The 16332-nt window shown below is 45.5% G+C and overlaps 1 protein-coding gene across 1 annotated transcript in view; it reads left to right on the plus strand.

The window, feature by feature from the left end:
- The first annotated feature begins 2989 nt into the window (after window positions 1–2989).
- The window catches only part of LOC143293969 (salivary peroxidase/catechol oxidase-like), a 37837-nt gene continuing 24494 nt past the window's right edge, over window positions 2990–16332 (plus strand). Inside the window, exons 1-4 of the mRNA XM_076605363.1 lie at window positions 2990–3124; window positions 4380–4535; window positions 5612–5771; window positions 15733–15862. Of these exons, the coding sequence (XP_076461478.1) occupies window positions 3101–3124; window positions 4380–4535; window positions 5612–5771; window positions 15733–15862 (470 nt within the window). The 5' untranslated portion in view covers window positions 2990–3100. The remainder of the gene's footprint in view (window positions 3125–4379; window positions 4536–5611; window positions 5772–15732; window positions 15863–16332) is intronic.

Consider the following 16332-nt stretch of genomic DNA (forward strand, 5'->3'; position numbering starts at 1 on the left):
AGAGCAATCACATTAAAGACATATCACGTGTGTTGTATTCATTTTTCTTAATTATGTATGTATGTATGTATCAGTATCCAGTCTGTCAATGGGTCTCAGCTTTTGTTTTTCACTTTTATATTAAGCCAGTGGTGAAGAGAGAGAGAGTGGTGCGTTCCACTAACAGGACACATATACAGGTTATCAATCACATTATATGTATATGTACATCCATTACATGCTGTGACTAGTTTCTGGTGCAACAATAGTCTGTTATACTGTGGGTTTTTTGTTGCTTACTTTTTTTTTTTTTTTTTTTTTTTTTTTGATTTTTTTTTTCTTTTCCATTTTTCATCCTTGGTGTATGTTAGCAATGTGTCGTAAGTTGAATGTGCAATTTGTTCTTCATATTATGTAACTTTTTTTTTTCAACAACAACAAACGTCCAGCTATCAACACGTTACATATTTTTAAAAGTCTCCGGACTTGCACGTGCAACAAACTGCTAGCTGTGATGAAAGTTTAGTTCCCCGGCAGGAAGGTAAGGAGGAGGGGGGGTGGGGTGTTGAAGGGGAGGGGTGGGGTGTTGGAAGGGAGGGGGGTGTTGGAAGGGAGGGGGTGTTGGAGGGGAAGGGTGGGGTGTTGGAAGGGAGGGGGTGTTGGAGGGGAGTGGGCAAGGGATGCCGTTAACCTGATCAGCCGCCGTGATAGAAAGGGATGGGGTAAATGTGCTAATGCCATTACTTCACGGGGAGGGAGAACAGGGGTGGGGGGTCGGGGGGTGGGGGGGGGCGAGAGAGGATGACGTAGTTCAGAGGTTGCAGTGGATCCGGTTGTGGGTGAGCTCACTGAGAGGTTTATGGTGAGGGGGAGGGGGAACGTGGAGGGGGGGGGTGAGGGGGAACGTGGAGGGGGGGGGTGAGGGGGAACGCTTGGGGACGGAAGAGTGGGGCCATGCGGACATGGAAAGAGAGAAAGGTGTGGGGGGGGGGGGGGGCACAGACAGACAGAGGAAGAGAGAGAAAGGCAGAGTGAGACGTACAGATAGAGACAGAGGCAGCGACCAAGAGAGAAGACAATGCAGAGACAGCGAGGGAGAGAGCACACACACACACACACACACACACACACACACACACACACACCCAACCAACCAAACACACACACACACACACACACACACAGAATAACCTTTGGCTGTTTGGTTTCGGAATGAAAAGAGACAGAGATACAGTGAGAATGATATAAGTTTGTTGTTTTTTCAATCACCCTTGGCTCTTTAGTTAGGAAGAAAGAGTTTACCAGCAACCTTTCAGTTTATTGAAGGAAGGAAACGTTTACCAATACCTTTTGGCTCTTTAGTTAGGAAGAAAGAGTTTACCAGTAACCTCAAGCTGTTTAGTTAAGGGAGGAAGAGTTTACCAGTAACCTCAAGCTGTTTAGTTAAGGGAGGAAGAGTTTACCAATAACATCTGGCTCTTTAGCTAAGAAAGGAGAAAGAGTTTACCAATAGCCACTGGCTATTCAGTTAAGGAAGAAAGAATTTACCAATAGTCTTTGGCTCTATAGTTTTGAAGGAAGAAAGAGTTTACCAAGAGTTTGGCTCTTTAGTTACGAAGGACGAGTTTACCAAAAACCTTCGTTTCGCTCTAACGTTAAGAAGGAAGATTTATTTTTAACCGGTTATCTATGGCAACTTAGTTAAAGGACGAACATGTTCAAAAAGTGGAGGATGGTGTTTGTTTAGAGAGTATCTTGTTATTAATATATATATATATATATATATATATATATATATATATATATCAGTTCTGAAAAAATGTTAATTGCTTTCAGCATGATGGCGTGTTATGGAAGGAGACAATTTGTTCTGCAGCGAGTGCTGTTTGTTCAGGAAAGGGGGGTAGTCTGTTTTGACCAAGAGGAAATTTCTGCAGAAAGGAACCGATTGTTCGAGAGAAACAAAAAGAAAAGAGGCGGTTTCAAAACGACAGTGTTTTTAACAGAAATGCGTTAGCTGGGACTTAGTCTCAAAACAGATTTGTTTGTTTGTTGTTGTTTTTTAATTTCGCTGATACCACTTACTGATAAATTATTTGTCGAATCGCCATTGTTCGATGCTTTTAATGTGAAACGTACATGCCAAGCAAAACAACCACATGAATAAATTCGATTCTGATTGGGAGGTTTGTGGGATTTCATTCAAACCGAACTTCACTATTAATTTTCTCACCAACACGCCGTCAATATTACGGGCAGGTTTCGGATACAAACCGTACCGAGAACGTATTTCGAACCTGGACATAGGATGGAAACTGGATACAGGGAATTCAGCCTGGAATGGCGACATGTCTGAAGCCTGCCTGTCTGTGACGGGCCGCAAATGACCATCTGCAGACCAAGGTGGACCATCTGCAGACCCAGGTGGACCATCTGCAGACCCAGGTGGACCATCTGCAGACCCAGGTGGAGGGGACGTTGATGTGAGAATGCCAGTCACTGACTGATCCAGCTGTGGACTGCTGACCGCCTCTTCAGGCCTTTGGGGACCATTGGCTTCAACGAAAAAAACCGTGGTCCCAGTGGCTGGGACTTGTGCGATGCTGGAATTGAAAATGGCTCCACATACGGGCAACAGGCTGCCCCTTTAAGAGAGGCAGACCTGTGGGGTCCATTTACACGTGAGACATCTACACGACATGGACGAATCAATGTCCACACTTTCTGGTCTCACTGCGACATAACACGTACGCGCGACTTTTTCACTTTGTTTCTCTCGGTTTTTTATCTAAATTTTCCCACAGCCGGAACCATTTCAACGCAGTTTTCGAACAGACGGGATGAGCCGTGTTTGGCCAGTCTGGTCACGTTTGTCAACAGAGGGGAGGGGGGGTAAGTCAGTCATCAAACAAAAGCCCACCCGTGTAAGAGTTACGTGGATTATGTCAGTGGCCAAACAACCTTAAAATAGGCGCATTACCCGGGGTGTTGGTGGGTCTGATCACACAAACTGTCCCCTGCTGCTGCTGCACAACGCCAGAGTCTGTGCGCCGGACAGGACGCTGGGGGTTCCGGAGGGACCGCTTTAAGTTTGGGGCAGGCGTTTGTTTCGACTAGCTGGATGTCGATACCAATCTTCGGGAAGGTAAATATTTTTTCTTGTCCTCTTTGTGTGTGTGTGTGTGTGTGTGTGTGTGTGTGTGTGTGTAAGAGGGGGACATATGGAATTTATGTGTTTATCTGGTACTGACGTGTTGTTGATCAGCTCTGTCGCGCTGATGTAACTCAAATAAATACCTTTAATCTTTTGAGGGACATTAAACTGTGTTGAGGGATACTGTCCTCAGTCATTATGAGCATGTTCTGTGTTGAGGGATAGTGTCTTCAGCAGTCAACATCAGCATGTTCTGTGTTGAGGGATACTGTCCTCAATCAATATGAGCATGTTCTGTGTTGAGGGATACTGTCTTCAGCAGTCAATATGAGCATGTTCTGTGTTGAGGGATACTGTCCTCAGTTAGTATGTTGAGGGATACTGTCCTCAATCAATATGAGCATGTTCTCATTGTGCGGCCCATGCATGAAATAAAGTTGTTGGATCTTCTGATGCAATGAACATTCACCTACTGTGAATATGAAGAACCAACGAATCTCTTTCACAGGTATTCACTGTGAATGATTCTCTGCTTGTTGGGTGGTTGGAGAGGGTTGGGCCCCGCCTTCCTTCTCTGAGTCATGAAAATAGTGAACAGGAATTCCCTTTTTTTGCAACTTTTTTATGTCCATATTTCAATTGTCAGTGCTGTGTCGGATTTTTCCTTCAGTTAGTACTTTCTTTGTACGTAATCAGTCATACAGAGAAGGGGAACCATCTCCCTACAGAAACAATTTTTTTTTATCACTTCTTTTGTTTCACACCAAGAGAGAAACACACACACACACACACACACACACACACACACACACAGAGATAATCCATTTTTCTTGATTATACTGATTATGCTGGGTGTTACATATATTTCTAACCCCTTTTCCCCTGTGCAGAGGAGGTAGAGCGCTATATAAATACCAGTTTCTGTTAGCATCATAAGCAGAAGTAGTGGTAGTAGTGGTTATGGTGGTGGTAGTGGTAGTTGTAGCAGTAGCAGAATGTTTTTTTGTTGTTTTTTTGTTTTGTTTTCTTTTTGTTTTTCGAAATCGATTTTTTTTTTTTTTTTTGAGAGAAATGAAATAAGCACGTATTAGCCGGATTGCATTTTATTCTCTTAAAGAAAATCTATAAATTAGTCTAGGGGAAAAAAAGGGATGAAAAAGTAAATACATCCACACTGAAAGGCCAAAACAACAACAGTAGTAATCACTATCACACTGTAAGTCAATCACGGTTTCCACGTGTCCAGATGCTCTGTCAGGGCCGCACAGCGCACACCAAGGTGGGCTTCACGGTGGCTCAGCTGGTGCTGGTGACCACTGGAGTGGCGTGGTGCTACACCCAGACCAACCTCTCTCACAGTCAGAGTGACCTTCGTCACGTGACCAGCATGGTCATCATACAGGTAAACCACTCAGGTGTATATAGGTCTGCTTCGATCTCTGTATGTGTGTGTGATTTTGTGTTGCGTGCGTGCGTGCGGGCGAGTGGGTGTGTGTGTGTGTTTGCATGCGTGCATGCATGTGTGTCTGTGTGCGTGCGTGTGAAATGCGTGTTGCTGGACACAAGAGACTGGAAGAGGACGGACAGACAGACAGACAGACAGACAGACAAAGCGCCCAGTGTTGAACCTTCCACTCCCTGTTGTTGAACCTCAGCCAGCTGACGTGGTGGGTGGTTGGTGCAGACCTGACACTGTTGCCATGTCTGTGTTTGTTGAAAAAACAGAGTAATGGGGCGACTGGGGAGTAAATGGGTGGGCGGACTGTGTTTGCACGCACTGGTTAAAGCAATGGTGACGGTGGTAAAGGTAATGGTGATGGTGAAGGTAATGGTAATGATGGTGAAGGAGGTGGTGAAGGAGGTAGTGAAGGTGGTAAAGGTAGTGGTGATGGTGGTGAAGGTGGTAAAGGTAATGGTAATGATGGTAAAGGTGGTGATAATTGATGGTAAGGCAGTAGTGATGGTGATAAAGGGGAACGTGGTACAGGTTGTGGTGGTGATGGTGGCAACGGTGGTGGTGGTGGTGGTAAGGCAGTGGTGGTGGTGGTGGTGGTGGTGATGGTGGTAAAGGCGGCGGTGATGGTGGTAAAGGTGGCGGTGATGGTGGAGGTGGTGGTAAAGGTGGTGATGGTGGTAAAGGTGGTGGCGATGGTGGTAAAGGTGGTGGTGATGGTGGTAAAGGTGATGGTGATGGCGGTAAAGGTGGCGGTGATGGTGGTAAAGGTGGCGGTGATGGTGGTGAAGGTGGTGGTAAAGGTGGCGGTGATGGTGGTAAAGGTGGCGGTGATGGTGGTAAAGGTGGTGGTAAAGGTGGCGGTGATGGTGGTAAAGGTGGCGGTGATGGTGGTAAAGGTGGTGGTAAAGGTGGCGGTGATGGTGGTAAAGGTGGCGGTGATGGTGGCCGCATTCATCTCTTTTCACCGAGGCTTACCAGTCGAGGGTTTACTCTTTTTTTTTTTTACCTAACGGTTGTTGCAGGTGCAGCAGACGACGACGGTGACGTACATCGTGTCCCCCGGCACGTCCTTCCTGTCCGAGTACATCGTCGCCAACCCCGCGGGGCTGCTGAACGCCTCCAGAAGGGCCTCCCAGAGGAGGAGGGACCTGGACCAGCAGGCCCGCAGGTTCAGACTTATAGGTGAGATACCACACGGGGCAGGACAGGGCGGGGCGGGACGGGGCAGGGCAGGGCAGGGCAAGACGGGACGGGGCAGGGCAGGGCAGGGCAAGACGGGACGGGGCAGGGCAGGGCACGACGGGACGGGGCAGGGCAGGACAGGGCAAGACGGGACGGGGCAGGTCAGGGCGTGACGGGACAGGGCAGGGCAGGACAGGGCAAGACGGGACGGGGCAGGGCAGGGCAGGACAGGGCAAGACGGGACGGGGCAGGGCAGGGCAGGGCAAGACGGGACGGGACGGGACGGGGCAGGGCAGGGCAGGGCAAGACGGGACGGGACGGGACAGGGCAGGGCAGGGCAGGGCGGGGCGAGGCGGGACGGGGCAGGGCAAGACGGGACGGGACAGGGCAGGGCAAGACGGGACGGGACAGGGCAGGGCACGACGGGACGGGGCAGGGCAGGTCAGGGCGTGACGGGGCAGGGCAGGGCAAGACGGGACAGGGCAGGGCAGGGCAAGACGGGACGGGGCAGGGCAGGTCAGGGCGTGACGGGGCAGGGTAGAGCAGGGCAGGGCAACGCGGGACGGGACAGGGCAGGGCAAGACAGGGCGGGGCCTTTTAAAACGAAGTTAATAATAGGTGGTGTAAACCCAAAGGTACCTTGACATGAAGATAAAACAAAGTTTCGAGTCTGACTCTTTCTCGAATGAAGGTGTCGGCAGGCCACAGTAGTCTGTTGGAGTTGAGTTTAACTGAATGTCTGGAAATTGCAGTTCAGCTCAATGACCTGATGTTGAGAGAGCTGAACTGCTCAGTGAACTGAACTGCGATTTCCAGTCATTGAGTTGAACTCACCTCCAACAGACTACTGTGGCCTTCCAACGCCTCTTCAGTCCAGGACTGGAAACGTTGTTTTCTTTGATTTTACACCACCAATAATTATTTTCAAAATTCAAGGATCTTAGGTCAGCATTTGTGTGCTGTTGTTATTTTTTTGTCTCTCACCCAGTCCTCGCCCTAAATACGGTCTTTACTACACAGTGCTAAATTATAAAGGCATAAGCATGATGGTAGAGGAGGAAGAGGGGAAGACGACGACGACGAAGAAGAAGAAAAGAAACGCGCACACAGACATCGAAATATAACGTCCGTGATAACTAGTCAGAGGGAGAGACAGCTATTCAGGCAGACAGACAGACACACGATAGATGACAGGCAGAAGGGCATAAAAAGATAAAGCATGGAATAAGAGATACAGAGAGAGAGAGAGAGACAGAGAGAGAGAGAGAGAGAGAGAGAGAGGAGTTCATACCTGATCCAGACACACGCCACACATTTTTAGATATTTTGCACACACACACACACACACACACACACACACACACACACAGAGGAAGGCCACTCACACACGCGTGCGCGCGCACATGCACACGCACGCACACACACAATTTTCTCAGCTTACAATCGTAAACACGCCCACTCTTCGTTCCGGGCATGACCAATGAGACGGTAGCACGGAACAAAGAGAAACACAGGCAGTCTATCAAAAAGAAAAAAAAAACATGTACAAGATAGCTAATATTGGCACAATAAAGCACATATCCGAGCTAATAAAACATTTCTATTTTTGCCTACAGTATTCGATGACAACACAACACCGTTAAGAGACTGAAAACTGTTTCTCTTCTTACCACTTCAGGTTTTGTTTTCCACAGATTTGACTGCTTTATCATGGTGTGGGTTTGTTTTTGGGTTTTTTTGTTGTTTGTTTGGGGGTTTTTTTTGTTTTTGTTTTTTATCAGTTTATCCTTTTTAATTACTGCCAGGTCACTTTGGTACCACCCAGTTTATTCTAAAACATGCCGTCCTCCAGTTTATTGACTTTTTTCATGTGGCTATATCACAGGACTGGCAGAACCAATTTCAGGGTTCCTAACTACAGACACACAGGGCGGGGCCAGTCCTCCTACCATTCACACAGTTCATAAAAAGTTGACGACCACCCAGGAATTTTTTCTTCCTGCGGCCATGGTGAATGTTGAATTTTTCGGCAAAAAGCGGTGTGTGCAACCAGCGTAATTATCACAATTACCTTCTTACTACAGGTGTTTTCCTTGCATATGTATTTCCATTTTTTACAATGAAAAATCGCAGCTTTCGTTTATAACCACTGATGATGTTTTTCTGATACATCGATTTTTCAAACACCTTTTTCAAACAGTTCATCGTGCACCTGTGCCTGAAACAGCCATCTCCGTGTTCCATGGGAGGCCAGATCTCTCCATCTTTTAATTTTTTTATCAAAACATACAGAGGTCTGACACACAACCTTCAGACCTGGGGGTATGTGGTGAACAGTTCTGTCTGTGGCGCCCCAGTGACGTCAGCGAGTCCCAGGAGAAGATGATGAAAACATACACGTTACGTTCTTGTTTGAAAATGATGGTCCTCACCTTTTTGTGAAGCCTGCAGACCAGCACCCCTACAGGTTTGATTAAACATGACTAACTCTTACTCACAGTTCAGGGCGGGGTGGGAAGAGAAAACTAGGAGTTGGTGGGGGAGGGGGGGGGGGCTAGTTGAGCCGATGTTCCCCTTGGCTGATCAGAAACATGGCGCTTTCGGTTTAACTTGGTATATTGTTATTACCTCGTTCAATATTTGCTGTCAATATCACTCCCTATTCGCTCTCGTTGAAAAAGAGTGGTTTAAGTGTTAACAAGGTGGAGGGTGATACTCAGCAACTGATGAGGGGATATTGATTTCTAGAGCCACGAGGCGGTGTTCTGTGTGATTGCATTATTTTATATATAAATTAATGGTTTGACAAAAGTATCGCCTTCGTCGCTTTAAAAGAGGGTGTCATTTGCGTGAACGTATCTGTAGAAAATGACGTCATTTTCTGTGTGTTCTGGCTGAGTGGATGTAGTTTATCATTGGTTCACGGACGTGCACGAGCAAGCGTTTTGTGTGTGCGTTAGTGAGTGCGCGCGTGTGTCCACCAGAAAAGGAGATGGAACACACAAATGATAGACATACCACACATTTTACTGTTAAAACAGCGTCTACCACAAAATATTTCAATACCTGTGTGCTGTATTATTCCATGCATAAGACATTTTAAAGAAGTATTAAGCGAGACATACATCATAGGACCATCCCATCGCCGACTGTCCTAAAACCCTCCTAACTTGGGCAAGACACTCTCCACTTTCATCAAAGTCATACCCAGATGGTTGGGACAACAGATGCCGCCTCTGGTGTTCTGAGGGTCATACACACGACTATCATACTACATAGTCACGACTATCATACTACATAGTCACGACTATCATACCACATAGTCACGACTATCATACCACATAGTCACGACTATCATACCACATAGTCAGACACGACTATCATACTACATAGTCAGACACGACTATCATACTACTGAGCGAGACATTTTTCTTATAATTACTTGTGCTGACTTCAGTCACTCATGCACTGAGAACCCGCGGCTACAGATCAAGTTTCAGCGAGACTGACTTGTTGAAAAGTAGAAGTATGGAATGGTTGTGTGCTGAGTGTGACAGTCGCTCGGACTAACACGTGAAAAACTATGGAACGACTAAATTTCATCTTGACGAGACTGTTCTGAATACAAGTTTGGAGATGTAACATTGACGAAATGGCTGTAACATTGAAGAAATGGCTTACATTGAAGAAATGGCTTAACACTGAAGAAATGACTGAACACTGAAGAAATGACTGTAACACTGAAGAAATGGCTGTAACACTGAAGAAAACACTGAAGAAATGGCTGTAACACTGAAGAAATGGCTGTAACATTGAAAAAATGGCTTACACTGAAGAAATGGCTGTAACAATGAAGAAATGGCTTACATTGAAGAAATGACTAACACTGAAGAAATGACTAACACTGAAGAAATGGCTGTAACACTGAAGAAATGACTGTAACACTGAAGGAATGACTAACACTGAATGGCTGTAACAGTGAAGAAATGGCTGTAACATTGAAGAAATGACTGTAACACTGAAGAAATGACTAACACTGAATGGCTGTAACAGTGAAGAAATGGCTGTAACATTGAAGAAATGGCTGTAACACTGAAGAAATGGCTGTAACACTGAATGGCTTAACACTGAAGAAATGGCTTACATTGAAGAAATGGCTGTAACACTGAAGAAATGGCTGTAACATTGAAGAAATGGCTGTAACACTGAAGAAATGGCCTTACATTGAAGAAATGGCTTACATTGAAGAAATGACTGTAACACTGAAGAAATGACTGTAACACTGAAGAAATGGCTGTAACATTGAAGAAATGGCTTACATTGAAGAAATGACTGTAACACTGAATGGCTGTAACATTGAAGAAATGGCTTACATTGAAGAAATGACTGTAACACTGAAGAAATGACTGTAACACTGAAGAAATGGCTGTAACATTGAAGAAATGGCTTACATTGAAGAAATGACTGTAACACTGAATGACTAACACTGAAGAAATGGCTGACATTGAAGAAATGGCTGTAACATTGAAGAAATGGCTTTCACTGAAAAAATGGCTGTAACATTGAAGAAATGGCTGTAACACTGAAGAAATGGCTGTAACATTGAAGAAATGGCTTACATTGAAGAAATGACTAACGCTGAAGAAGGGCTGTAACATTGAAGAAATGACTTATATTGAAGAAATGGCTTACATTGAAGAAATGACTAACACTGAAGAAATGACTAACACTGAAGAAATGGCTGTACCACTGAAGAAATGGCTTACATTGAAGAAATAGCTGTAACATTGAAGAAATGACTGTAACACTGAAGAAATGACTGTAACACTGAATGACCGAGTCCCATGTACAGACCGGGGTATCCGTTCTCCCCGTGCACTGCATCGTGAGTGGTGGTCTGGGTGCTAGTCATTCGGGTGAGACTATAAACTGAAGTCCCGTGTGCAGCATGCATTTACCGCAGTTGAAAGAACTCGTGGCAGCAATGTGGTTGTCCCTACAAAATAAATCTACTAAGTTCCTAGTTTCAGTTTCAAGGTGTCGAAGCGTGGCGACTGATCCATATACGCTAAACCACATCTGATGTTGAAAAGCAAATAGCAGATCCCTGACCTTCGCATAAACCCAAACCACTTGGAGAGTAAAACAATATCTGATGACAGAAAATAGAGGGCGGTGGCGCTGCATTGTGGCGACGCTCTGTCCGGGGACAGCAGCCAGGACTGAACGCAGAAACATCTGTTGTGGAAAAAAAAAGTAATGCAATACAATACGATAATTCCTATTAATTTTCAACGTCCTGAATTACTGCACCTAAACGAAATTTGTCTCGTGTTTTGCAAAGGAGGCATATAAGAAAGTGACAAACTGCATGCAGTCGACCCTTCCACTGAAGAAATAGGCGTACACCGCGCGAAATGACCGATAACATGAACCGAACGACTCTTGTCTCAAGCCGCAATGTTTTTTTTTTTGTTCTCATTGTCATGGTTTGCGGGACCATAAACAGAAAGAGCAACATGACGGCATGTTGGTCTGGTGACTGAATCTTTATCAAAAACTGAGTAAAATAACCTTCAAAACTGAGTCGAAAACCACTGAAAATGGGTTGCAACATCTACTTCCGGTAATATCGTTTCATCTATGCACAAAAATTGCCGGAAATGTAGGTCCTTGGATTCAGGACGCTAAACTAAGACTAAGCCAATTCCAAAGTCACCATGTTCGGCAACCCAGAAGACTGACCGAACCAATGGATGCACAACACGGTTTGTGGCCCTATCAGATTCATCCAAGCTCCGCACAGAAACCTGGGCGCATTTCTGATTGGCGAATAACAAGACAACGAGCTGCTCAAAAAACGGGAATTCCCCGCAGCTATTTATCGAACGTGGCATCGTGTCCGCCTCGTTTCACGTGCGAGACAGGGGCAAAAGACAGTGGTATTAAACGAGGGATCATTCGATTTTCTGGCCGCCTGTCATCGAGGGAATGAGGGTGTGTTGGAGCGTGCAGTTTCATTCGCGGGTGTCACGGGGTGAGCACGTGAGCCCTGAAAGCTCAAGGACATACGGTCGACCAGCGGTCTGTGTGTTCTTGTCCGAACAGCTCTTCCTGCACGGATTTTGAGCAGCGTGAAGTGCCCGTGTGGCGGATTGCTGCTCACTGGCTCTGTGACGTCATTGTCAGTGGTTCTGCCCCCTTAATTCGGTCTTCAGGCTTGTGGGACATGTGATACTGTCCGTGTGTGTGTGTAGAGGCGGAGGGGCTGAGGGGGGCATGCGCGTGTCTATACAAATGAGTTTTACGCGCAAGCATGCATTTGTGTGTGCACTGTCAAGTTTTCCCTCAAGACGGAATGAGTAGTGTTCACAAGGCGTGGCAGTTCATTCCGCCAGTTACACAAAGAGGAGTGGAGAGGAAGAAATGCTGAAAAGGCATTAAAAATTGTGTGAGGTGTGTACAGCGCGCGCTTTGGTTTGTGTGTGCATTCTGCTTTCTGCCAGTTGTTTCTGGATTCAGACCAGACACGGATGTTTAAATTGAAAATTGCAAGTTTTGAAAAAAAAAAAAAAAGAGAAAAAAGGAAAATCAATTCTTCAGTATATAGAGATTTGACTTTTTTTTTAAGCAGAAAGCATGGAAAAGCATCCCATACAATATATATATATATATATATATATATATATCCCCTTTCCTTAATACGATCCTGAAGGCAAATTCATCGTTTTTGTTTCAGACATTATAGGGATCGGTGGATGGATGGACTGATTTACAGAAAACGACAATAATTCTTTCCCTTTATATCGCCAGCGTACCATTCCCCACGACATCCTTCAGAAGCTGACAGGACAGAGACTGGGTGCTTGACAGCCGTGAAGCGTGTGTCTGGGAGGTCACCCCATCTCTGTCTGGGGGGGCGGGGGTGGGGAAGATCACTGACTGAACGAACGAATGAACGTCAACGCAGCAGCAACCAAAAAAACTAACGAATGAAGAAGCTTACCACTGAACTAATAAAGACAATATCCACACCCCTCCCCATTCTTTAGTATGAGTAGCGTTCATTAAAAAAAAGGAAACAAAAAAAAAGAAAAAAAAAAGCCGTGTTCACTCCGGCAGTCACACAGAGGGGTGGAGGGGGAGAAACACACCCCAAATAAAACCTACAGGGTATTTAATGCGCGAAACAATTATTAATTTATCTCATTTTCTTTCTTCCTGTCGACATTTTATTTTCTTCTGTCGTTCCTTTCCTTTTTTTCTTCTTTCTCATTCATTCATACATTCAAGGGTTCCGGCAAGGTGGAGACATTCCCAGTGAGGAAGTGAGAGTCCAAGGCTTCGAGTCCCATGATTATACAGTCAGGGACTTTCACTTCCCCCCCCCCTCCTCCACCCCCACCCCCCCTCCACAAGCCTCGTGTTGTGGTCTGTGTGCTAGTCTTTCAGGTGAGACGATAAACCATTCCTGTGTACAGCATGCACTTTGCGCACGTAAAACAACCCACAGCAATGAAAGGTTTGTGACTGGCAGCATTCTGACGAAAAAATCCACTTTGATGGGCTTTTTCCACATTAAAATTTTCTTCCCCTCCACTCTGTGTGAGTGGCGGGGTGAACGTCCACGCCTTGTGAACACTGCTCATTCTGTCTGGAGGGGGGCAGGGGGCGAGGGGGAGGCAGGGGGCGGTGAGGGGAGGGGCAATTGTGGATATTGCCCACTTTGATCAGAAGTGTGGACTGCGCGCTTTGTGCCTGTCGTTGTTCACATGCCTGCATTGTGAAGCACACAGGAAGTTTGTATTTTGTATTTTATATTTCTTTGTATCACAACAGATTTCTCTGTGTGAAATTCGGGCTGCTCTCCCCGGGTGGAGAGCGCGTCGCTACACTACAGCGCCACCCTTTTTTTTTCCTTTTTTTTTTTCTTGCGTGCAGTTTTATTTGTTTTTCCTATCGAAGCGGATTTTTCTACGGAATTTTACCAGGAACAACCGTTTCGTTCCCGCGGGTTCTTTTACGTGCACTAAATGCATGGTGTACATGCTGTTTTGTTTGAAGAAGTCCCAGAATTTAGGATCTATACTGAAACCGGAACTTACCTTGCTTTGCGCAGCGCTCACAGCTCCCGACACACACAGCAGGTCCCTTCCACAACGGAATGCACGTGTCAAGTCCGTCAGTTCGGGAAACTTGAACACCATGTGTCTGCTCCTCCTGTGCACCTCAGACAGAACTTCTCCAGCAGCCACTCCATGACGAGGCATCAGGCAGCACACTTCTCTGTTCGCCCTCAGCAAAGTGCGCAGCTCCACTGTTTCACATGTTGATATCTAACCCCATTCTAGTATCCTGGGTTATTCCTATTGGTTACATTTCCTCAGTTTTGGGGAGTTCGAAAAACGGAAAAAAGCAAGATGGTGGCAAGTTAGTTTAGTGGCAGAATGTGCATCAAAACTGAGTAAAATAACATTCAAAGTAAGAGTCGAAATCCACTGAAAATGGTTTACGACTTCTGCTAATGATATCGTTTAATACATGCACATAAATTGCCGGTAATATAGGTGCAATAATTTAGGATGCTAAAATTGGACTTTACCGATGTTTGGTTACCTCGAGGTGACATGGTATCACTTAATTCAGCCCCAACAAATCTGTTATCATTTTGTCGTTCTCTTGTCAGTTTCCACAATGTTCTGGCTCCGTGTCGTCTGCTCCTTCTGCTGTATGCAAATGTCGCGCGCATGTCAATCCTTTTACCAATCGTCGCAGTGGCTTACGTCACGTGATCCACACACCCCGTAATGTGACCCCATCTACAAGAGACTCACACGCAGGAAACGTGAAAACTTGTCCAGTTCTTGCTGAAACCATGACGGCTTGAGTACGTGGGAAACCCGAATTTCACGTGCAACACGAATGAGAGAACCGGAGCTGTCTGTCTGTCAGTGTCAGGATTCAAAACATTCACCGCTGTTTTGAGACATGTATTCATAACATTTATCTGTTTCTGTTCAAATCATGGAGTAATTTTGTTGCGTTTCTTATCATCATCATCATCATCATTATCGTCATCATCAATCTCATCAACATCAACATCATCACCACCATCATCAACATCAACATCATCATCATCATCATCAACATAATAATGATAACAATACGAAAATGAAGAAGAATTAGCCTCGGCCCACCAGCATTGTTTTACTGACTGATTAATTGACTGGTTGGTTTTATTCGTTTGCTTCATTGTATAATCTGTTGAGTCCAACTCCATTTTGTTGGGGTTCGTTTTCTTTCAGAAACCCCTTCCTCGGTTTATGTGTATAGATAAGACTGCACTTGTGTTGTACTTGTGTTGTACTTGTGTGTAGTTTTCTTTTCTTTTCTCTCTTTCTTTTCTTTTTTTCCAATTTCTTCTTTACTTTTTCGTTTGTTTTTTATGTTTCCTTTCTTTTATATTTTTCTTTTTCTTTTTTTTCTTTTTTTCCTTTTTTCTGTTGTCTTTCTTTTTCTCCTTTTTCATTTCTTTTGTCGTTCCCCGCAACACAGGCAAAGACACAGGGGACCAGCTGAAGTGTGGCTGAGGGAGACAGCCAGTTGTCCGCCTGAAGTGACAGCAGTTTCGTTTCGCGTGGGGTCGTCTGATATCTCGGCAATGACAGCAAACCATCGTCCTCACCCCCCACCCCACCCCAAACCCACCTTACCAGGGCGTTGGGCTCAGACATCTGCTCCTCTCTTCTTCTCTTTAAGCAGATGTGATGTAGCGTATATGGATCAGTCCGCGCGCTTTGCCGCCTCCTTGAAACTGGAACCCCCATGGAAAGTGACCCCCCCCCCACCCCCACCACTCAGTTTTACAATGTTCTCAACCACAGGGGAAGAAAACTCAGTCCACTGACTTCCCAAAGGATCGTGCTTGTGTAATGTTCATCCCACACTTTTATGTCTGTAGGTCTGGACAACCAGCGATCGGGAAGCACATACGGGCTGCACACCATCTTCATCGGCACTAAACCGACCGCTATGGCCTTCATGGAGGACAAGTTCATCATCGACTTTCTGCTGGAGGAGATCTATAACTCGTAAGGAAGGAGGAATGAAGTAGGGCTGTTCGGAATGAAAGAGTAGAGGAATGAATGACGTGACGAATAAAGATTGAGTGACTGGACTGACAAATCAACTGACGTGTATTCTGCAAACCGCTTGATAAAAAAGGTGCAATCTTTGTGGTTCTGTTTGAAATTCATATAGCCAGAATTCTGATGAAAATGAAATAATATATAAGAAACATGTACGCACACCCCTCGATCTCTCTCTGTCTCTGTCTCTGTCTCTGTCTCTCTCTCTGTCTCTCTCTCTCTCTCTCTCTCTCTCTCTCTTGCCCTGCGTGTAAGTGTCTTTCTAATCTCCGCTCTCTGTCTCTCTGTCCGTCTCTTTCCTTCTCTCCCCTTCCCCCCCTGCCCCCCTCTATCTCTCTCTCCCTCTCTCTCTTTCCATCTCTCACACCGAGACACACATACACACATTCAAAGCAAAATACCTTATTGTATTC

The sequence above is a fragment of the Babylonia areolata genome, chromosome 19, assembly GCF_041734735.1.
Source record: "Babylonia areolata isolate BAREFJ2019XMU chromosome 19, ASM4173473v1, whole genome shotgun sequence".
Lineage (NCBI taxonomy): Eukaryota > Metazoa > Mollusca > Gastropoda > Neogastropoda > Buccinidae > Babylonia > Babylonia areolata.